Source organism: Melitaea cinxia, chromosome 1, assembly GCF_905220565.1.
Source record: "Melitaea cinxia chromosome 1, ilMelCinx1.1, whole genome shotgun sequence".
NCBI lineage: Eukaryota > Metazoa > Arthropoda > Insecta > Lepidoptera > Nymphalidae > Melitaea > Melitaea cinxia.
Window position 1 is genome coordinate 9,294,324 of NC_059394.1, and position 25,008 is coordinate 9,319,331.

General features: G+C 32.9%; 2 protein-coding genes across 2 annotated transcripts; one reads left to right on the forward strand and one right to left on the reverse strand.

The window, feature by feature from the left end:
* Window positions 1–9: 9 nt before the first annotated feature.
* LOC123656334 (phospholipid scramblase 1) lies at window positions 10–20,618 on the reverse strand. The gene is made up of 6 exons (XM_045592034.1): window positions 20,458–20,618; window positions 18,290–18,601; window positions 6,525–6,790; window positions 4,443–4,667; window positions 2,497–2,658; window positions 10–1,518 (listed from the first exon to the last, which is right to left on the reverse strand). Exons 1-6 carry the CDS (start codon window positions 20,459–20,461, stop codon window positions 1,459–1,461), a joined length of 1,029 nt encoding a protein of 342 aa, XP_045447990.1. The 5' UTR covers window positions 20,462–20,618; the 3' UTR covers window positions 10–1,458.
* A 1,717-nt stretch (window positions 20,619–22,335) lies between these two features.
* LOC123656358 (ras-related protein Rap-2c) lies at window positions 22,336–23,970 on the forward strand. Its single transcript, XM_045592053.1, has one exon. The coding sequence runs from the start codon at window positions 22,684–22,686 to the stop codon at window positions 23,227–23,229; it is 546 nt and encodes a 181-aa protein (XP_045448009.1). The 5' UTR covers window positions 22,336–22,683; the 3' UTR covers window positions 23,230–23,970.
* The last annotated feature ends 1,038 nt before the right edge of the window (window positions 23,971–25,008 follow it).

A 25,008-nucleotide genomic window follows, 5' to 3' on the forward strand; every position in this document is an offset into this window, starting at 1 on the left:
ATAACACAATTTGTATATATTTTTTTATTTTTTACACAATAAAACATAAGTATCAAAACGAAAGTGAAAGAATAAAGTTTTAATAATAGTATAAAAATCTCATATCCACTACTAGAATGGATACTATGACAAGAAAAAGCTTTATTTTACCACAATATTAGAAAATATAATAATTATTAACATTATACATTGAATAATAAACCAGTAATATAAAAAATGTAAAATATATTCATAGTCTTCAGTTTTTAGGTAATTTTATTTATATTGCTCATTTTAAAAAAAATTATTACATTTGAAAGAATCATATTAAAGTGACTAGTAGAAACCCAAATTTAATAAAATTCATGATTTTGACTATGTTACGCTATTTGCAATTATCAAAGCAATATTTGGCAAATAAATCAAGAATATAATATATGACTGCTTAAATATAAAAAAAGTAAATATTTTTTAATTAAATCATGAACATTTCATTGAAATAGGAACATTATAGTAATAAATTGTTGATTTTTCATGTGTCATGCAAAATAGTCAAATCTATAAAATATCTTGTTTTAAAATATTATCCTTTATAATAAGCATATTACCCCTATTTATAATTAATTATCATAACAGTTGGCCGCATCAAATTGCATTATTAGTAAGTATCAATGGCACTGCAATATTAATTTGCATCTGTTACGTAAATGTCTATAAAATAAATCATTGGACACATAGCCAAAGACTGAAAATTACATTTCGAGTACAATAAGACAATCAACTTTAAAAAATTAAGCATACATTTTTTAGTGTTATTAATACAGATTTTTTTGTAAAAGCTTAAAATAAAACATGCTTTACGCTTAAAAGTTAATGCAACTTACAAAGCAAATTTTTTAATTATGACAATATGGAGAAATCAAACACTAAATGTAAAAATATATCAAAAAATACTACCTTTTCATTTCGTTCAACAAAATTGTAAAACATTTTTAGGTTTAAATATATTCATAAGTGAACAAAATTAAGACACATGCATTTAGATTAAAACTTTTAACATAAGTCCTAAGAAAAAAAAAAAAAACATTTAATTCATAAGTTTTTAGTACCATAGATTACATTTATTTGTATAACTATTGTCCTTTAATTTTTAATTGTATTTTATTACATGTATATAAAGTTACAAAATCTTACAACTACTAAAAATGCAAAGAATAAACATTAAGGCAATAGCAATTTTAAAGCTAAATAGCTCATAAAAAACATTGTGCTTAGTCTTAACAACCATATTATATTTGTATATATATTCTTGCGTAGTGCTTCAATAACATAGTTGGTAAACATGATGCTATGTAGTATATAACCTCGTTACATTAATTCGTTTTAAAGATTCATGAACAACCATTATTCAGTATTACAAAATAAGCTGTTCAGTGAGTTATACTCGTGGTAGAGTGTTATGTATCTTCTAAAGGATATTTATAGCATACCAATCCCATCTCGTTCATTGTTTCCAGATTTTTCAAAGAACATGAAATCCTGAAATGCAGGAAATAAAATGAATATTTTTTTTGTACAAAATTAATTTGTTTAATAAACATAATTATTAGTTAGTTAAGTTATTAAGTAAGTAAGTAAGTATTAGTTAGTAAGTAAGTATTAGTTAGTAAGTAAGTTTAGTTAATTCATGTGAATGTGAAAATGAATTAAATGTTAGTAAAAGGTTAGACTATAATAATTATATATTATGTATATTATAATAATATAATTATATATATTCTTTATTGCACTTAAAAAAAGGTACAATAAAAAATCATATTTGTAAAAAAAGGTGGCAAGGGCGAACTTATCTCTTTAAGAGATCTCTACCTATGGTGGTGAGAATTAAAGACCTCGGGGCACAGTAGTACAAGAGTAATTAATATTGATTATAAATCTAATAAACGTATTCAAAATTAATAATATAAAAAAGATACATACATTAAGACATATATGAGAGGTTCATGAATAATCTTAATATATATAAATCTCGTGTCACAATGTTTGTCCTCAATGGACTCCTAAACTACTTAACCGATTTTAGTCAAATTTGCACACCGTGTGCAGTTTGATCCAACTTAAAAGATAGGCTATATTTTATTTTGATATATTATGTTATTATTATATTTCAGAAAAAAATAAGGTAATACGAAGTTCGCCAGGTCAGCTAGTTTATATATATAATGATTAAAATATCTAAGTGTGATTAGGTTTGATAAATTAAATCTTAAAGAGTGTAGACTGATATTTTATTCATTTTTAGTCTACAGAACACTTGAAACATAAAAGGCGTTTATTAATTATTCGACTTTTGCAATGTAGGAGATAATTGCAACATTATTAATTTGTTATCTTGAATTACAGGTTCGAGCAGTGGCGTTGCATGGTTTTATGCCACCCAGATCCCACCCAGCGGAACGAAATAATTTACATTAATTTAATATGGCAACTTTAGGGTAATTTGCTTAATATACTTACAATTAAGAAACACGCTCCAAGTAGAACTGCTTTTATCCTGACATCCAAATCCATCGGGAAAGTTATTCCGAAGTAATCGCTGTCTGTGAACATTTCCCGAGCTAGACCAGACCAATTTTTCGTTATTTTACCAACCTTGGTTTCACCGTCCTTCGAATACACCTGAAAAAAGGTATTTTGCTCTCTTAATAATCTAATTTAGTTAGACCATTATAATATAGTTTGTTTTGATTTGTTACTGATGGACTATTTCACCACTTCTATTAGTTGTAGAGTAATTTTATAGGGTTATATCTTTTCGCAATCATTGAACATAATTATAATACAAAAATATCCTCAGCCATAATTTTCATTTTGCTGTAACTCTTTTTAATTAAGTATAGTTTTTAAATACTTTCCGACTATTTTTTGTACAAATAAGTTTATTATAACATACAAATATTTATTTCTGGTCATTTAATAGTAAATATAGAAAAGTTATAATGTACGTAGCGGAGTACTATAATGCATTAAGCTAACTCTTTCTTTTTGAGAGGTCTCCCCGTTGTAAGTAGGCGCGTTTAATGACTATTTATGTTGATTATTATTTTAATAAATTAGTTAGATTTCCAAAAAATAGCTACATTTATAGTAACTTAGTAGCTTATCTCCTGCACATTACATGACCTTCGTAGCGTAGTTTTAGCAATGTGTGAGTTTATAATAAGGAGTCATTTACCTGCTAATAAGTTTAATCAACAATTCAAGTGAAACATAAACACGATTGAGTTGACAAGTTCAAAGGAATGTATTTTTATTATCGCGTATTTATTTGCACGTAATAACGAACGATTACGGCATAAAATACTGTCTTTCTTTAAGTAAACTCACCCATTTTATTAAGTACAAGGAAATGAAATTTTCTTAGGAGATAATTTTATCTACTCTAATATTACAAGGAAAAAATATTTAGCAGTCTTATTATAAAATTTGAAATTAGGTATTCAACCGGTTTTAAAATTTATTACACAATTACAAATATTCTAGAAAGTATCCGGAAGTAACAGATAATTAAAAATAAGACATTTAAATAAAGGCTAGACTAAAGTTAAAGTAGGTGAAACTGCAAAGTACGCATTGTAACAGTAGTAGTAAAAAAATGTGTGCGTAAATTAATTTAACACGATGATTAAACTTTTTGAAGTTATACTTCTTTTGGCGCGTTATGGAAAAATGATGAGCAAAATTTTTACGATGCGCGGCGCTCACCGTCACAAAAAACCCGACACCCTGAAGTTAGCTAGTCAACGAAGAAGAAGTTAGCAACGTGAAGTTAGCTAGCCAATGAAGTATAACTTCTTACGTGCTTACATACACATCATGATCATTCCTGCCTGTCATATCATCTAATCATAAAAAGTTAGTAATATTCCTAGTTTTTTCAGATTATATAACCATTACTTTAGTATCGTTTAAAATATATAGGTATTACATATTTTATAATTAAAAGTCATTCTTCTGAATGCAAAGTTACCAAAGTGTGATACAAAAATTTAATTTTGTAATTTTTATATAAGTTTTGAAACAGAAAAATTTACAATTCTACTACTTCCGTATATTAAGCTTAGACAAGAGTGAACTGCTTTCTATATACTTTTTAGGGAATATAGCATATCAAAATCGTTTAACATACATTTTTATGAAAGATTCATTTTGGCATTAAGTTTTATTTCTTTAATGATAAGAATTTATAATCCCGACTACTGTTATCGTTTTTTTTTTGTAATTTACATAAGTTTCTAAGCTTTCAAGCTCAGTCAACGGTATTACTAATACAAGTCTCACCCGTAACCACGTCTCACCCGTAACCACGTCTGCAGCCGTGCAGCGTCGCCGAAATATCGGGAGTTTGTATATATATAGAAAGTATTTTTATGAAACAATTAAAATTTTTTGTAGAAACTTACATGAAATTCCACATCACCGCAGATAGAAAACGTACAAACAGGTCCCTTGATGCGTAGAACCACATCGCCCGCTGCATTCTTGATCACATAACAGGGCTTACATATCGACCACTGTTGTTCGATGGAGCCGATGACGGTGCCAGGAGGGGAAGATACCTCCATACTTTGCAGCCAGCATGGACACCAACAAGTGTCACATGCTAGAGGACGGTGCAAATTGATAACCTATGGAAAATACAACTTTTAAACATTACAAGGGTTTGCAAACAAGCGTACGGCCTTGATGCTAAGCAGACTTCGAAGCCAATGGATGGCTGCTACACTAGAAGCACTGATGCGCTTCAAAACACCCTAAGAGCTCTGACTACCTTACTCGTCACAGAAACACAACACTGCTTGACAGCAGTATTATTTGAGTGTTACGGTTAAAGTAAATCCCCAGTTAGACATTTTTTATTAATACAAGTAGGGTGGCAAACATGCATATGGGCCACCTGATGATAAGTAGTTACCGTAGCTCATAGACGTCTGTAACACCAGAAGCATCGCAAGCACGTTGTCAACCCTACTCAGTAGCTCTGGAAACGAAACCTTACTTACCACAGGAACACAACACTACTTGAGTGCAGTGTTACTTGGCTGTGATCTGCTGTAATGTTGAGGCACTTCCCTAGTTAGGCTGTTCCAGATTTAGAACTAGATATTTCATGTTGTGCCATACCTTAATAAATTTACTACATTGCTGTGATTCAAGTCATCTCAATGCCTAGTGTTGTGTGCGTAAAGCCTATAATAAGCATTGACCCATGCAGCATTACAGAAAAAAAGAAAGAAATAATAAATAAATAACAATTTATAGAAATTAAAACTAATACATTGTCAGAACTTCCAGTTAGAGAAAGTCGGGATAAACGGTCGGTCCCGGCGGCCGTGTATTCAGTTACCCGCAATTTACAAAAAAATGTTTACGATGACGATACGTCGTGGTAATTATTATTAATTTAGTTAACTATTGTTATGTTCCCATAATAAATGCTAATGTAATAAATGTATTGTAATCGTATTGCCCATATCTGATATATGTGTAAATATGTTATACATGTTAACTGTAATGCACATGTTTCTGATATCTGTATGCTGAAGGAATTTGTAAATGTTTGGCGAAAATAAATAATTTCTTATTGTATTATTAAAACGTCTACGTTAGTATAGTCAATATGATACTTTAACGGTTTTTTTTTTTCGTATTTCAAAAACTAGTCTGAGCTACTTTATTACAATTTCACTTATACAACAACTTTTTAAAGAAATGCGTCGAAAATAGCCTGATTTAAAGATACAATCTACTTTTAGACTTTAATGCATGTTAGTTTTTATTTACTCTTTTGTACTCTTATCAAAACGATAAGAATATCTGTTGGTCGGACGGAATTTGCTGTCATTGTTTCACAAATTAAAGCACCCACATCTTTGGCTTTTTACGCTCTACCCGAACAAAAAAAAAAAAAGAAATTAAAAAAGTAAAACAAAAGATAATACTTAAGTCATTACTGGTAAACATCGTAAGAGGGTAACATCGTAAGAGGGTAACATCGTTTATTGAGGTAGGGCACAACAGGATATATTCTGCTCAAAATAGTGAGCACTCGACTAAGACTACCTCACCTTCACAGCTAAATACCACTGCTCTCACGTAGTATTGTGTTCCTATGAGTAAGGTAGCTAAAGCTTCTGGGGAGGGTCCGGGGTAGGATCGGCTATAGTCCACGTTAACTGCTTACCACCAAGTAGTCCGTACGTTTATTTGTCGACCTGTTCGTATAAAAAAAGGTAAACATCATCAGTGTCGGATCACCTTCTGGCACTAGGCGGCACTAGCTTGTTGATTTAAAGTAATTTATCAAATTAATTGCCTGTACGAGAAGCGTAATACATAGTACGGGCAATTTAGATCCCAGGTATGTTGCTTACTTTACTTAAAAAAAAAAAAAAATACAGACGCAGGTCGCTACGTATGGTTTGGAAACAGAAACATACTATTTCCTAAAATTTACTCAGCCTTGTTAAATGGTTTCAAAATACCTCATTACGAAAATTATCCATGATCTTCATGTCGAAGGGACGCATTGGTCCGCAACAGTTCCTGGTGCAGCAATCGTTATCTTCCACAGCGTAGTAGACCTTCTGGCCAAGAGAATTCTTAATAGTATACTTGTTGTTCGTCTCGAAACCAACGAAAGCTTCGAGCAGTTCTACCTTCTGGTGAACGAGTAGTTGATCAATCATAGATAGGTATTCCAAGCCTGGCGGACAGTTCGAAAGTCCTTGCGGAATGGTCATCCAGCCTCCTGAAAGATAATATCATTAACACAATTAACATAAAATACTGGTAAGTTTCAGAATGAGTTATACAAGGATATTAATTATGCGGTAGTCGATTATTAAAACATATTCAGTTTTTAAAGATCTAATTGTTAGTAGTACATAATAGGTGTTTACTTAAATTTTAAGTAAATTAAATTAGTAACGTATGTATATTTAATTTAAATAGTCTATAAAATACTTATTTTTAAATAAGCTCATTGACATTATAAAAAAATTTCTAAATTAAATTCTAAATGTTATCCTATTACGTGATAATAATTAGATGTGTTTCATAACACGTTAAACGCCGGCTTGATTTTTTAGTCTTTCTGTATATGGGCCATGGGAGACACCATGTATGTAGTCGACACACAATTGTCACGACATGAACGCGAGACCAAGTCAGCTTAAAAAATATGACTTAGATAATTGTGTTTGCAGGCAAACGAAGAAAAACCGACTTCAATTATATCGACAAGTAATACAACGTAGGTAGACGAAAAATAGTCCAGTAAATACGCATTATCAAAGATTACTCCAAAAGTTGTAATCAGATCTCGATGAAATTAAAATGTGACCACATGATAAACATCGGCTTTCGATTAAATTAAAAATCATCAAAATCGGTACACCCAGTAAAAAGTTAGGTATGCGGATTTTCGAGTTTCTCTCGATTTCTCTGGGACGACGGAGTTATCCCCGAACATACATAATGTATATCTATATTTATACCGTCGAATTGAGTAACCTTCTCCTTTTTTTGAAGTCGGTTAAAAAAAATATGTCATATAGTGTAAGGAAAAACAAGTAATATCTTTAAGAATGGGTATGGTAGTGCAATAAAAAATTATCATAAAATTTTTGTAAATAAGGACTTCAGCAGGCCTAGCATGCACGCCACGACAAAATTTTGTCGACCCCTTTTCTCGTATTATCTCTCTATGTCTACAGTAGCTAACATGCGTGCACGCGATACTCTTCTCGTTACGTCAAGAAGAGATAATCATTAAATTTTAGTGATCTGTGATATTTATCTCTACGGAAGCTAACATGACATCGTAATTTTGTCGAATTTTGTCGTTTTAGGAAGAGAAACTTCTCGTCTTCAATATTATCGACGAGAAAGACGATAAATAAAAAATAAATAAAACCGGGTGCCTATTTTTTGTATACCATGGCGTTTCCCTATTATAATTATATAATTTCGGTATACGAAGAGCGGGAAATGCGAAAAGTCGAGTGAAGTGTGAAATATAATGACACAAAAAACGTATTTGCGCCCTGTTGCTTCTTATTCTAAATAATAATAATAATAATAATACTTTATTTTAGACCAAAGTATAAGTCCATATTGGGTTAGTACAACAAGACAAGACAACATTCAGAATAAAAAACAAAACAAAATTATATTAAAAAAATCAATAACTAAAAATAAAATTAAATAGAATAAAAGTAAAATCAATAATCAAAAAAAAATTCAAAAATTCAAAAAATTTTAAAAATTAAAAAAAAAAAAAAAAAAAAACAAACAAACAATGCGTGATAGAATTACAATTATCTAATGTGCGACGAAGATATAAAGCACAACACGAGCATATTGTTTTACATATATAATTAAATTCATTTACTTACGCCGTTTTATTTTCCATATTAGAGTTTTTTAAATTAGATATACACTTTTTATCTTAGCCAAAAGGCCGAGAACATTTTTAAATAAAACATGTGTCACTCGTTTGAAATTGGTCAATAACCTTGTAAATTCAACTTTACGACATAAGAAATAAGAATGATATTCAGTTGTGATTATGGTTGATAATGTTTCTCTACTCGACAAGGCGAAGTCTTCGGAAGAGAATTTTGTCTCTCGTAGTGCGCATGTTAGGGTAATCGAGAAAATACTCGATGTAGACATTATCTTTCTCTCTCGTCAAGAGATATCTCGTTGTATGCATGCTAGGCCGGCTGAACTGGAGTTCAACTTGTTAAATTCAATTGTTAGTATTATTGTGTTATTATTTGTAGATGCAACCTCGTAACAAAATAATTAACTATCTTATCATACATAACGATACAATACAAAACATATAAATATGATATTAGTATGTTTATGGTTTACGTATGTGGTATTAAATTACAATAGTATATATCATTATATTGAGTTACAATTTAAGGATACAATTGTACGGATCATGATCTGGATATCACCTTATCGGACAAAAAACAATTCATGAATTACGAGTCGAATAACTAATAGTAAAACCACAATACTGGTTAGTAAACTATTTAGCCTAGATAGCTATTAAACTAAAACATTACTAACACAAAAAAAAAAAATTATATTCCCTCCACCACACTTATATAATCTAGTTTGTTATTTAACCTCCTTTCTTCATCAGTCATTAACTGTTCATATCCACTTGAACGGTTCTTAAACAGCTTTGTGTAAAATCTTTTGATTGTTCTTTTAGCACTAGCTACTGTTAATGTTTCAATGTACACACTTTTGTCTTTCACGTCAAAAATCCTGGCACACTTTTTTGAAAAATATTTACAAATTTTATTCGAATTTTCAGAATTTAATTTATTTGTATAATTATCTTCATCGAACGTATCAACATTAAAGTCGATTTTTTTCATTATTTTAAATAATTTTTATATGTGTAATTTTAATATTAATTGCAAGCAGAGACTTCAGCAGCACTATTAAATAACAAGACAGTAGCACTATAATTGTATTACTATCAATGTGACTCGTATTAAAATGTTTTTAAAGTAAACAACTTTATCGCTTTAAAGTAGTAATGATATATACTTAACAATAAGTTAAGCACATTAATCATTTATCCGACTACCGTCTACCTACTTAAATAATGATGACGTTGAAAAGAAACGAATCTTAATTTACTTTTAAATTTGATTATTGAATGAGGAAATTTATTGTTTTGAATATTTTTAGTGTCAAGAAAATTTAGCGTAAAAACGTAGTTTTTTTTTTACATTGGCAAATTATTTTATTTTGAATAAAATAGAATAATTTGCGTTTATGACACCGATTTAAAAGAAAATTATACATATAACGCTAGATTTAAGCAAAAATAACATGATTACAAATGCGCATAAAGCATTTCTTTTGTATTGAATGATCTATTATTGAATGAGACTAAGCTATAAATACTTTATTACTTCAAAATATGTTTTATGTTCGAAACAGAGAACAATCAAGTTTACAAAGAATTTAGTTAACGGTACCAGTAAAGTAATTATGTACTTATTTAGCGTAGTGTTGCTTGAATAAGTACTATTTGTGGATAAATTATAAACCAGTTTCTCCTCAATTAATAAGCAAGATTCCACCTTAACAAACATACATGCATACTTACATACATATATGTAATGCAAGTTAAATAAACCACCGTAAATTTGTCCCGATCATTTTAAGTAAAACTGATCATTGATACTTTATTACAGTACCCTAGTTATTTTTCTTGAAATACATGAATTCTACGTTACTTCTTATACTATTAAGTATTTGCTCGTGAAAAAATTGTCGAAATAGGTATATTTCGTAAATCAGCCCAAACAAATAAGATGGAAGAAATATAAAAAAAAAAAAACGAGTGTGCTTTAGACCACACGACTGAAGTAAAACTTCTTTAGCTCCATCTAACTTATATATATATATATATATATATATATATATATATATATAGGAGACGAAAAAATAGCCAAGTAAATACGCGATATCAAAGATTACTCAATAATTGTGTTTGCTCGCAAACGAAAAAAAACCGACTTCAATTACATCGACAAGTAATACAACGTAGATCGACGAAAAAATATTTATATGTGGCCACATGATAAACATCAGCTTTCGATTAAATTAAAAATTATCAAAATCGGTACACCCAGTAAAAAGTTATTACGGATATTCGAGAGTTTCCCTCGATTTCTCTAGGATCCCATCATCAGATCCTGGTTTCCTTATCATAGTACCAAAGTAGGGATATCCCCTTTCAAAAAAAAAAAAGAATCATCAAAATTGGTACATCCAGTAGAAAGTTATGCGGTATAATACAACGTAGGTCGACGAAAAAAGCGTCAAGTAAAAACGCATTATTAGATATAACTCGAAAAGTAGTTGTTAGATCTCAAATAAATTTAAATGGGACCAATTGGCACACACCACCTTTCGATTAAAACAAAATTTGTCGAAATCGGTCTACCCGGTCAAAAGTTCTGATGTAACATACATAAAAAAAAAAAAAAAAATACAGTCGAATTGAGAACCTCCTCCTTTTTTGGAAGTCGGTTAAAAAGTTGTTATCAGATCTCGATGAAATTTAAATGTGACCACATGATAAACATCAGCTTTCGATTAAATTAAAAATCATCAAAATCGATACACCCAGTAAAAATTTATGCGGTATAATACAACGTAGGTCGACGGAAAAATAGTGAGGTAAAAACGCATTATTAGATATAACTCGAAAAGTAGTTGTTAGATCTCAAATAAATTTAAATGGGACCGAATGACACGCATCACCTTTCGATTAAAAAAAAAAAATGTCGAAATCGGTCAACCCAGTTAAAAGTTCTGAAGTCACATACTTTAAAAAAAATACAGTTGAATTGAGAACCTCCTCCTTTTTTGAAGTCGATTAAAAAAAACTCCAATTTGTTGCAGTCGTTCGAAAGTTATGCGCGTACATACATTTTTATTATATACAAGTGTTAAGATTTTATTAAATGTTTATATACTTTCCGGTAATCGTATATGAGATCAAAATCTACGATGAAACAATGCATGCGATGCATAATTTCATTATGTAGTTTTTATATTCCTCGTTATTGATTTCCAATAAGCTTTCTCTTTTCGATAAAATCAGAAAAAGAAACCGAGTTTCTTTTTGTGTTTAATATCAAATTAATAAATAAATCGAGAGCATACTTACTTTAGAGAAATTCCACTACAGAGGGCTTTCTGTGTTAGTTAAAACTTCTTGCATTGTTTGCCTCACTATATAAAACACTTACTCAGGACCGTGGGTTGACTGGAAGAAATCTCTTTCAGAGATAATTAGTCCACCTTTGCCATAAACATTACTATTATTTTATGTTTCTATATGTATTTTTGAGTGCAATTAAGATTATTTTATCCTGTTATTATATCGCAGAGGATCATCGCGGTGAGAGTGATCCGGGGGTACCGTACGGTATCGTGGGCTGCAGCTACTGCTCTAGCCGGCGACCCCCCGTGGAAGCTCGTGGCAGAGGTTCTTGCCGAGACCTACTCACATGTCTCGGGTAGGAGGGTTCTCGGTGAGAACCCAATGTTGGACGCGATCCTACGGGTACGCCGGATGAGGCAAGAAGCGCTAATGCGGAGGTGGGGGGGAGGACTTGGCGGAGCAGCCGTATGGCACACGCGTAACGGCTGCCTTGCGCCCGGTCCTTGAGCGGTGGATGCGCCGTAAGCGCCAGCCCCTCACCTTTCGTCTGACGCAAGTTCTCACCGGGCACGGCTGCTTTGGTGAATACTTGAGTCGGACGGCCCAAAGGGAGCCGACGACTGGATGTCACGATTGTGGCGTGGCGGTGGACTCGGCTCAGCATACCCTCGAGGTGTATCCGAGATGGCCGGCGCTGCGTCGCGATCTGACGACAGTCATCGGAGGGGACTTGTCATTGCCGAGCGTCGTCATCGCGATGCTCGACGATGACCAGTCCTGGAAGACGATGGTCTCCTTCTGCGAGACAATAATGTCCCAGAAGGAGAATGATGAGCGGATGAGAGTGGAGGCCACCGACGAGACCTCCGTCCGCAGACGACGAACGGGGTGAGTAGGAGGCGCTACTTAATGCGTCTCCAGTAACGCCCCTGTGGCCGTGTCGGGCCGGGATGGGAACCCGGCCAGTAGTGTAGACACGGCGTCGTCGAAATTGTTCAGAGGTGAGCCGGACAGTCCCCATGGAGGAGAAGTCTGGCCTTTTCGCCGAGGCCTGCCTGTCGCTGGAGGGATCCTGTTGCCTGCAGATCCGGGACCCTCAAATTAAAGCGGCTGAAGGCCCGCAAGGGTTTTGGTCGGTATTGCACCCCTAAGTGCTGAAGCCGACATACGGTCTAGGAATGCCTACCGGGCATCCTGGATATACCGTAATACCCGTAAATGGGTTCCCCTGCGATACCAAAACAAAAACATGTTATTATTGACGTCACTCCGAAATAGTCATAGTGTCCACGAAAAAAATTAAAGAATGATAAAGAATTAATGTTGTTAATAATTTTTAACCGCCTTCAAGAAAGGAGGAGGTTACTCAATACGACCGTATATACAGTGAAACCTGGTTAAGCCTGGTAAACCTGGTGGTGGTTAGGTTTGACTTTGATATCTTACACTCTGAGCACAGTTGATGACGCGACTTTCCATAATCATAAACTGATCTCTTGTTTGTAGGTCAAAATTTGAGATAGTACTGACAAACAAAACACGTGCGAAAGAAATTAAAATGTTTATAAATAATCGTGTCGAAACATGTCCCAACCTGATAAATTGTCTCACTTATAAAGGGAATTGAGCTCCAGAGTTCCAATTATAGAGGTAAACATCAAAAAAATCCTGTACATCAAATCTTATTTAACCAGGTTCGATTTATTTATTTATTTATGTGTCTGTGTTCGTGAGTAGCTTAGTCGTTTATAAACCGATTTTGATAATTCTTTTATTTTATTTTTTTGTTGGAAAGGTGATATCCTAAGCGTGGTACCGTGATAAGGAAAACAGGATCTGATGATGGGATCCCAGAGAAATCGAGAGAAACTCGAAAAACCGCATAACTTTTTACTGGGTGTACCGATTTTGATGATTTTTAATTTAATCGAAAGCCGATGTTTATCATGTGGTCACATTTAAATTTCATCGAGATCTGATTACAACATTTGCAGTAATCTTTGATAATGGTATTTCCATTATAAATCGGAACAGTTAATACTAGATCTTAACCTTGATTAAATCAACTGTATTTTATTTTTTATTATCTATTTAAATTTAAAAATAATGTGACGTTATTAAGTATTTAATTCTAAAGAATGACATTATAATATATTAATTAATAGTAAAGAATGACATTGTAATTTAATCTTATCATAAAAGCTGACACTACAAATGATTGCAGGTTTACTTTATTTTTAAACAACTTGATAAATAATAGGTGTGGGTGATGGTTTCCTTTTTCTTAAATTCTAAATTTTGTTTTTTAATTTACGAAATCATCGAAAATCGGCTATAAATAAGTTTTTTTCTTTTAATCTTCTATTATTTTTATTTTTGGTCAATTATTGTGAACATGTTATGACATTTTGAAAATGTTACGATTGTGAATTTATCCCGTAACTATCCGGTACCCAGCCTATCAGGCCTTGTTTTCACTATCCGGCCGGATACCGGATAGTAATTCAGTATCATCATCATTGGCCTTAGTCCGTCTATTGCAGACGATTAAGACGGTGTCAGACAGACACTGTGTCGCCTAGAACACTCTTCAGGAAAATGCAGAGTTGCCTAAGCTCTGCGTCACGCTCTCTACCTCACTGGATAGGCCCACAGGAACGACGAGTCGATACGTGTGGAGCCAGTTCGGCTGCAGGAATCTTTCGCATTTTAGAGCTATGCCACGAATGCTTGACAGAGACCCATTTCCAGGTTTCAAATAAAGTTTTCCTTTTCCAGGACCCTGATGATTTTGAGCCAGGTTTATACCTCGGTCGCCTTTTACAACCCCCACGGAAAGAAAGGCAAGTTTGTGTGTGCTTGCGATACACCAAACAGCCAAGTTCCGCCGGATATTCGGCTATTCGGCAACATGTATTCGGCTATTCGGCAACATGTATTCGACTATTCGGCAACATGTATTCGACTATTCGGCAACATGGTTGGCCGAATATCCGGTATCCGGCCAAACTGTTACCGTTTCATCACTGGTTTTTATTATAATTTTATTGAGTATTGTGTAATTGTGTATATCTATTGAAATATGGAGGGGTTCTCTTGATCTTGTAATGTATTATAGTTGATTCTGAGTTTCCTGATATTTGTTCTTGTTTTTTATTGTTTTTTGTTACTGCTCAAATCAACTAAAATTGTTCATTTATTGACTATGTTACACTTTAGATGTTTTCTGTGTCCCTATTTGTTATATTTATTATAACAATTTTTTTTATCATTGTCTTAAAGACCTAAGAAATTGTTAAATTATTAAGTTAGCCAAACAGTAAATTCCTTTTAATCTAGAATAATTTTATTTTACTAATATAATTAACAAATGCGACGTTTTGAAAATTTGCTAACATTATTGTACAATCATATTTAAATGTGACTAATTGTAAAAATATGTATTACTATGTGATTGATTATTTATTCGAGCGTCATTATTGTAAATGCCGTGCCCATCTGTAATTGCGGGTACACGAACATTTTAACAAAATGTACGTACGCTAGATAGTTTGTTGTGTACCTTGCGTTACTGAGCCTTGAATAAATAAATAAATAATGTATTACTTGTCGATGTAATTGAAGTCGGTTTTTTTTTTTCGTTTACCAGCAAACATAATTATAAAATTATACTAAGGTAGGACCAGTGGCGTAGCGAGAGAAACTCGTGACCGGGTACTATACCTTTTTAGCCCTCCTCCCCGATCCTCCTCCTCCAATCGAAAACAATATAATATTACTAGCTGACCTGACGAACTTCGTATCACCTTATTTTTTTCTTAATTATATCTAATAATTAGTAAATTTTACACACCCACACATACATATATATATGTATGTCCGCACTAGCGCTGTCATACGCAATTAGCAAGGAATTTATAAACAACAAGAGGGACCGATCACGCCACCTAGCACATTGTATCCTGCTATTAGCTTAACCTAGACTCTTTTAATAATTAATTTGTGCAAACGAACGGCACCTGCAGGTGAAACCATCGAATACTAAGAAGTTCGGCCCCCTTCCCGTTAACTTATAACTATCTTTTGTTACCTCATGTTGATTGTTTGTTTTTGTTGATTGTTTTACATTGCTTGGTCTGTATATGAAAGAAGCGGGTACCAAGAGCTCCACTTCAAAACATATCGTCCTGGCCAAAGCCCAGTACTCCATTCGACACCGTACATATAGACACGCTTGGGCCATTACCAGTTTCTGAGGGTTACAAATTCGTGCTGATATTAGTAGACTCCTTTACCAAGTTCTGTATATAATACCCGATGTATCGTCAAGATTCCAGTGAACTCCAAAAGGTAACACAGGCTATCTCACTGTTTGGCCTCCCAAGGATGCTAGTCACCGATCGAGGTCGTATGTTCGAAGCCAGAAGTTTCGTCCAATGGGTATCTGAACTTGGGGACGATTTGAATTACATTACCCCAAGAATGCACAACTCAAACGGACAAGTGGAAAGGTACGTGCGGACGGTCCTAAATATGTTACGCGTCGAAGCAGGCCATCGAAATGTCTCCTGGTCTGAATCTCTCTGGAAGCTCCAGTTGGTCCTGAATATTACAAAGCAGAAGACCACCCGAGCTTCCCCAATAAGCTTAATGATAGGTACCGAAGCCACGACTCCAGTTATACGCCTTCTGGTACGAGATGTTGCCGTCAGTAGCCCCATGAACAACCGAGGAGCTCTGAGAGAAGTCAACAGGAACTGTGCCGCTGAACTTCTTCGAAAGAATCAAGAAAATCAAGATTCTTTAGTAAACCCGTCGAGACATAAGCCACTGACATACGCTGTTGACGATCTAGTCTTCGTCTTTAAAATACTCGCGATCGACAGGCAAGCTGGATCCTGGAATGCGAGAGCCGTATCGAGTTACTAAGGCTTTACCAAACGGGCGTTATGAATCGAAGTTACTCAGCGGTAGCAAGGGAAAATCGACTCAAGCCGACGCCCAATACATGATCCCATGGAGAGGCGAATGGTGCCCCGAGACTTGTGCCCTATTTTTCGATGGTAAGGTTCTCAAACTCTTTAATTGCTTTGCTGTGTCCTTGTTTTGGTGACTGTTTTCAGAAGCAGTTGTGAGAAGTGACGCTCGACGTCACTTACCGAGATGCATAAGGCATCTCGTGGATCTGCTGCTCTGTAGCCTGGCTGCACCCTCACCGAACACCACCGGCGTTAGTCGCCACTGACGTTAGTCGTCAATTGCGTTAATCGCCCACCAATGGTAATACACGGTGAGGATGTGAAATAGTCGGGACGCCGACGATTTTACATCTTTACTTTCGGTATTCACTGTTATTGTTGTGTCTGTCTCGCTTTCATTGCTTTATTAATGTTATTTTGACGTTTGGACTCCAAACTGATACAAACAATATCTTTCAGATGACAACAATGATACTTTGACACCAGAAAGTGAGCATGACAGTGACCAGGGCGCTCTAGATGGACCGTCTATGCCTACTATGCTTGAAGACGAGGGTCAGGAAAGTGACCAAGCGAGTATTCCTTAGAACGATCTTTAAGTAATGTGGTCGAGGACGAACCAGAGTCAGGAGAGGCAGAGTAAGAAAACACATTAAATCAAAAATAAAAAATATAAAACTGCCGCGCGCTCATTTGTCGGTTGTCGCTCGACGAGGTAACATCACTCAAGTACTTTAAGTGTCAGTGTTTAAGTGGGTAGTTGTAAGGCGAATACTCTGTAAGTTAATTTTTGTTATTTGAAGTTCACTGGTGATTATTTTGTTCCATGTGCTAGCTTTTATGTTGCGACTTGGACATTGTTGTTCTCCTGTATTTTTAGCAAAAATTAGAGTCCGGGACCACTCTATTTGTGAGTGTGGTTTGGATGAAGGCACATTGGATCACATTTTCTTCTCTTGCCCAAAAAACCGTTCTTTATTCGACTATCTAGCTCCATCTATTCCCCGTCCTATCGATTTTAAATCTATTCTGTCGCATGTAAATACTCCCTTAGTAGATATTTTAAGTACATTTATTTTACATAACAATATTAAAATGTGATGTTTTTTTTCTAACATACTAACATTGGTTGTGTTTGTCTTTTTTTAGAGGAATAAGTGGTGTGAAGCAAACCGTACATAACCTTGTAGTATCACAACGCTAATCTTACGAGCAGAGTCTTCAAAGTAATTGATGGAAAACACTCTGACTTTGGCAATTCCTATGGGAGTCCAATTATAAAAGAAGAAGAAGAGAAGCTTTTATGTTTGTTTATTAGAATAAAAAAACTGATTGTCACTTTAATAATTGTCGTATGTGTTTTTTTTTTTATAAATTTCGAACCTAGAACCTATATATATATATATATATATATATATATATGTGTGTGTGTGTGTGTGTGTGTATATGTATGTATGTTTTTAATTTAAAAATTTGTTTATTTCTATGAAAGTCGGAGTAGTAGCATTGACATTACTTCGAATTTAACTATTCACATCAATCTTATTGTATTTACCTGGACCTTGGGGAGCAGGCTGTTGTACCACTGGTGCTGGATAGCCGCCCTGAGGGTGCGGGTATCCAGGAGCATATCCAGGTTGAAAGCCAGGCTGGAACCCAGGTTGAAAGCCGGGTTGAAATCCAGAGTGCATTCCAGGTAAGGGCTGAGCACCAGGTGGGAGCGCCGGTCCAGAAGGAGGTCCTGGATAGCCTCCCTGTGGTTGCATCGGATAATCTTCATTGCTTTTATTCATTTCTGCAGGTGGACCATAACCTTGACTTTGAGGGAAGTTTGGACTATATGGAGTTTGCTTGTGTGACATGTTTTCTAAAAAAAATAATAATTGGTAATAATACAAGTTTTTAATTAACTTTTAGAATTAGAACATTCACATTAACTATTCACCACTATCAGTGACAGTGATTAAAACCAATCTAGAACAAGCTAATATTGTATAAAATAAGCATTTATCATACAGCTAATATTGTCCTTTCTAATTATAGTTATAGAGAAATTGCATTTTATTTGTGACCAACTGTTACAAATAAGAATATAGTAGCACACTTTACCAGTGATTGATTATTTTCATTTTAACTTTAGGCATAGTGTAAAAAAACATATATATATATATATATATATATATATATATATATATATATATATATATATATATATATATATATATATATATATATATATTGTATATTATTTGTTAATCTCTGTAATTGTAAGCTTTGATCCTTCTCCTACATGGGGAAAGAGGCCCAGTAGTGGGATATTACAGGCTGAAGTGAAGCGATATTATTTGTTACTTAGGAATTTATAAATCTATACATATAATAAAATGGTAGGAAAGTCAAAACTGTACATTGAATATTTTTTTAAAAGAATACTTGGGGTGTGATTTAAAATCGATACCGAAGCCAAAAATATAGTTTTTAGAATTTTTGTCTGATTGTCTGTATGTATGTCCGAGACACACTCAAAAAGTACTTCATGGATTTACTTCAAATTTGGCACGAATATTATGAAGAAGTCGGGTCAACATGTAGGCTACATATTATCACGTTATCACCTACGGGGAACGAGCAGTGAACCTTTAATTCTTCAACGCATTCCTTAACAACATGTAATCTATCGATGCATATTTGAATGTTGTTGTTATTATGATAATAACTATGCTATAAGCTAGCCTCACACTATAAATAAGGACATTCTGTAGTATATTTAGTACCAGCATTGCATCTGTGCGAAGCCGGGGCGGGTCGCTAGTTTTATATATAAAATTCTCGTGTCACAATGCTAGCTACCATACTTTTCCGAAATGGCTGGATTGATTTTTATGAAATTTTGTGTGCATATCGGGTAGGTCTGAGAATTGGCCAACATCTATTTTTTTCATACCCCTAAGTTATAAGAAGGGGAGATTAAGGGGGTTAATAACATATATGGCAAAACAACGTTATATAAATGCCCTAAATGACTTCATTAAATCATCATAAAATATCAAGACATTGTGCTCAATTACCACTATTTCTTTACATCCTCATTTGTATCTGTGTTATTTACTTTCGTCGTATAAATTAAGCAATATATTTTGATATATCTAGCTATAGCTTATACTGATATTTAGAATTTTTATGGTAATTTTTTTTCTTTTTGTAGAAAGATTTTAATGTATAAGATAAGAAGTTATTTCAATTTATCTATATAAGTATATACTATACATACTATTTCTTAATACTCATAAATAAATACACAAAATCATCATCAATAATTGGCAAGTATATGTTGTACAACATTGAGTATAATGAACTACTGATTATGACAAATACATCTTTATAAATTAAGAAATATATACGTACGAGGCCTGGTTACATTTATGAATGTGCAAATAAGATTATGTTAAAAGCTGAGAATATTTTTAGAATGAGGAGCAAAAATAATATGGTGTAATACTATAATAAAAATGAAATATAGTTCAACAAATTGCAAAGATGACATGGGATAAGGAAGATGTAATAATAATTACAAGAAGTATTACAACCTTCTAATTCTGATATACTTCCTCTTTATAAGGATTTGAAGGCAACTACTGCACTATAAGGAAAATTGTAAAATGATTGCCAGTAAAAGATTTAATAATGCCAAGAAATAAATAATATTAAAAATCAAAAACATACCCATAATTAAATCTCGTCAATTGCAGAGGAATTAACTTAACACTTACATTTTAAAAATTGTCTAAAAAAAATTAAAAAATTTTAATTTGAGTATTACATAAAAAATTATAGCACACGACACAATACTTGACGGTCAATTAGTCTACCAATTAAATGACATGAGGGACTAATTGACCAAAAAAACGACTTGTTACCTAATAATTTAGTCAAGGTGATTATTATCTATGATAAAATTAAAAAATTATTTCATAAAATGACTCATAGTAGAAATTATAAGTTAGTAACAGTTATGAGTAGAATTGTACATTGATATTTAGGTAATTACACTAATGACTAATAATAGATTTGAAAAAATATTTGACTTAAAATAATTTTAATGGTAAATCAAGTATGTAAATATTAAATAATATGTATTGTAGATAAATAATACTGTATGAGACCATGGTTTAAACAATTAAATTTATTTTAATAATAATTTCATTAGAGTAAAAATAACAACTATATTATTGATGTACTAATATGTTTAATAAAGTAGTAAACACCAAATATTGACTATTAGATACTAAATAATGTACAGATAAAAATATCTTAAAATACACTACATCACCGTGATAATAATGTATTAATAGCCATCACAGGCTTTCTAAAACAAGAATTTATCCAATTCGTCGTTATCTTCTTGTAGTAGTGAATATAAACTATCAATTTCTTCATACGTTTTATATTAATAACAATGTAAGAAGAAATTGTTTGTTAAAAAACAATTTTTCAACTTTATTCTTTAATATGTGTTTAATTTCTACCTAATGTAACCTTAGGAAATAATAAAAACATTTATAGTTACAATAATTTTTAAGTACTCTTTTTACTTTCGTGATACTTCTTGCTACAACGAAGTATGTACGAATACAATTTATTTACTCAGCCGGGACGACAGAATTCTATATTAAGCATCCTTAAAAGTACCTTGTGCTATGTTTTGTGCAAAAACTACTTAATATTCAGTCTTGAAATTGTACGTATTCTTTTATAATGCGTTCTTGTATATATTAATACTTACTGTTTATATATTAAGACTGCTGCTAAACGTTTATAGGTTGAAACAGTAAAGTTAATATGATGCAAGCATATTCTTTGCTAATTTATATCTCTAGAGATTTAACAAGAAACAGATGTAAAAGTATTTAATTAATGGTCTAGTAACAAGACACTTAAATATCCACCGGCTAAATTATGACCTAACCACCTAGACTATGACGTAAATAAAAATAGAAAACGTAAAATTTGGAACTAATATTACCATAGAAAAAATTAAAATGTATTTAATATTTATAGTTTTATACTACTTAAGCAAGTAATACTAATGTGATTCCATTTAAAAAATATTAAAATTTATCAGAAGGTTATTCAATGTAAACTAATAAAAATAATATTTTTGATTAACAATTTTTTTTTGTAAGTAATATAAATAGCACAAAAGTTCTTAAACGAATTTCAATGTAGACAACATTAGAGATGAACTTCCTGTAGAGTGTTGTTATATCGTATATTTTTCCTTTCAAAATTACCAAATAAAATCATTATTTTCTACTTTTCTATATTATAAACTCAGTTAAATAAAAGAAAGAAATAATTTTTAATATCACAAAGAAAAGAAAGTTTAAATATTAAAAAATATATATGTATACATTGATATAGAAAAAAAAAATATTGTTTTTGGTATAGATAATTTAATATTTTAATTTTTATTATAATTAAATTGTTTGTGATCATCTTGTTAAAAAAATAACTATAGTATTATTCAACATCTCCCTAAAAATAAAAATGAATGATAGATAGCTGCAACACTGGTATCCGGTTGACAGAATTTCCATTCACCAATCAAACTGTTCCATTGCAATAGAGTGCATTGACCAACCTGCTCCTGGTGCCAATTCTAGCAAAGAGCGAGTCAGTTGGATAGATGTTGCTTCCGTGTTTGTACTATTGAGTGTAAAGTGAATAGAAGAGTACCGAGATGCAATCAAAGTTGTTTTGCCACTCATCTAACTAAAATGGCGTCTATGTTTATCATTTAGTTAACATTCTTTATGTGTTCGTTTCTCAGTGATCACATCCGAGTGAGTCATTAACCAACATAGCAATGACATTTTTATAGCACAAAGTGAGAATACGTTTTTGAAACGTTTGTAGAAGACTGGCAAGTGTGATTTGTACACCATAATAATGCGCGAATTCAAAGTCGTCGTGCTTGGCTCGGGTGGGGTCGGGAAGAGTGCTTTGACCGTTCAGTTTGTGTCTGGATGTTTCATGGAAAAATATGATCCTACCATAGAAGATTTCTATAGGAAAGAAATTGAAGTGGATAATTCTCCGTGCGTTTTAGAAATATTGGATACCGCCGGCACAGAACAATTCGCATCCATGCGAGATTTGTATATAAAGAATGGCCAAGGATTTGTAGTTGTATATTCATTAACAAACCATCAGACTTTCCAAGATATCAAGCCAATGAAGGAATTGATTACACGCGTCAAGGGATCGGAACGTGTGCCCATCCTGCTAGTGGGAAACAAGGCCGACTTGGAACATCAACGCGAGGTTTCACAGGCTGAGGGCTCAGCGCTCGCCCAGATGTGGGGCTGCCCGTTTGTGGAAGCATCGGCGAAGAGCCGTACCAACGTCAACGAAATGTTCGCCGAAATAGTGCGTGAAATGAACGTTAGTCCTGAAAAGGAAAAGAAACCTTATTGTTGTTGTACAGTGCTTTAATATTTAGTGTGTAATGTGGCATTTATTTCTCGTAAGACTGCAAGGGCGAGGAGGGAGTGAGCCCACCTCGGCTGACGGCCGCAACCTCCAGCGGGGCCTGGGCAGCGGCGCGCCGGCCCCGATCGCTGGACTTTCGGCGGTCGTGATGCGCGTCATATCACGTTGTTAATATCTTTGATACATACCATTGTCCAATCGAGGTGCTTTATCTTATATTTTCATACTTTAGTACTGGTAGATACTCCCGCAGTAACCATTATCATACAAAGTAAACAAAATGTTTGTGTATGTTCCGACGGGACATTATATTTAGCTTCAAGTAACGATCATGAATAATTTTGTATCAGTCTTCAAAATCAAAGGTGGAATCAAAAGCTGTATTGGAGTTTTAAGCAGCCGTAACATTTGTAATGTAAAGTAATATTAGTCAACTTTGTATATAATTTCATGAGATTAATGATGTGGAAGGACAAGGACGGTTTTAGAGAATAAAAGGCCATCCAAATATGCAATAATCTAATATGATTGTGTAGAGTGAAGTGCGCTGAGTAAGATTTTACACTAAGTCATATTGCAGATTGTGTTTAATTGTGTAAATTATGTTTATATGAGAAATCAGTAATCAAGGAAATACAGACAAAGATTTGTCAGTTGCGTGATTGTGTTTTAAAGTCTACCAGGATTTGTGATAATACATATAACAAAGTATCTATAATAAAAGTTTTAAGTGGGAGATTAAAAGTGAAGTTTTATTCATCAGACTCCAAGGTAACCAATTTGTTTACTTTAAAGACAATGAAATTATATTGAAATTCCATATTTACAACAGTATAGAACATACAACTTTTGAATGTAATATTTTTTGTTATTTTCTTGTTTAGTTTTCTGAATTTAATAAATTTATACAATCCTACGTCAGACCAAATCATTCTTTGTTAAGTATATCAAAGTAAATATTAAAAATTGAATGAATCATAATTCATTTACTGCAATCATGTTTTTCCAATGAATCATAAAAAACATATATTATTCCTCATTTTTACATATTCACAAATAAAATGACATAAATTATTGTTTAAATAAAATCCTAATAAATAGTTACCATTTTATTTAAACAATTTGTTGTTTTTGTTTTCGACTAAAACAACATTTTAAAAAATTACTCTCGATGTAATTGATTTAACGTGATTCTGTTCTTGAAAGAATTTTTAGACAAAAGCTGTACTAGTTATCTACACTGATCTCATTATTGAAGTAAAACTTCTTTATGGATGCTTGACATGGGGAGTAATCTGGTGAATGCGCCACGAGAGTGTTACGAAAAGTGTAATCGGCCAAGCGAACGGAAGTTGAGAGGGTGATATAAATTAAATTACTAAAGATAGAATGAGAGAGAGTTACGTTTCGTAAGTTTTACTTCAGTTGTGTGATCTAAAACACTTGTTTTCTTGCCAGCTTTTGTTTACTTGGTTTAATTGTTGGTAGACTTTGTTCTAACTTTACCCACACTAATTTAGTGTTGACAATTGATGCACACATGAATTTATGGCTAATATTCATTTACAATTTACTATTAAATTAACTGAAATAACTTTTATAATACTTTTAAAATAAAAGGTACAGTTACTCATCAACAGGTTCAGATTTTTTACAATTTTTTTTTTTCCTGGCTTTAGTGAGACACTAATAATATACTTAATACTATATATTTGAAAGTAATATATGCATCAGCTGATAGCCTGCAAATAAACCAAATGAAGCTAAAAGTATAAATTTGGC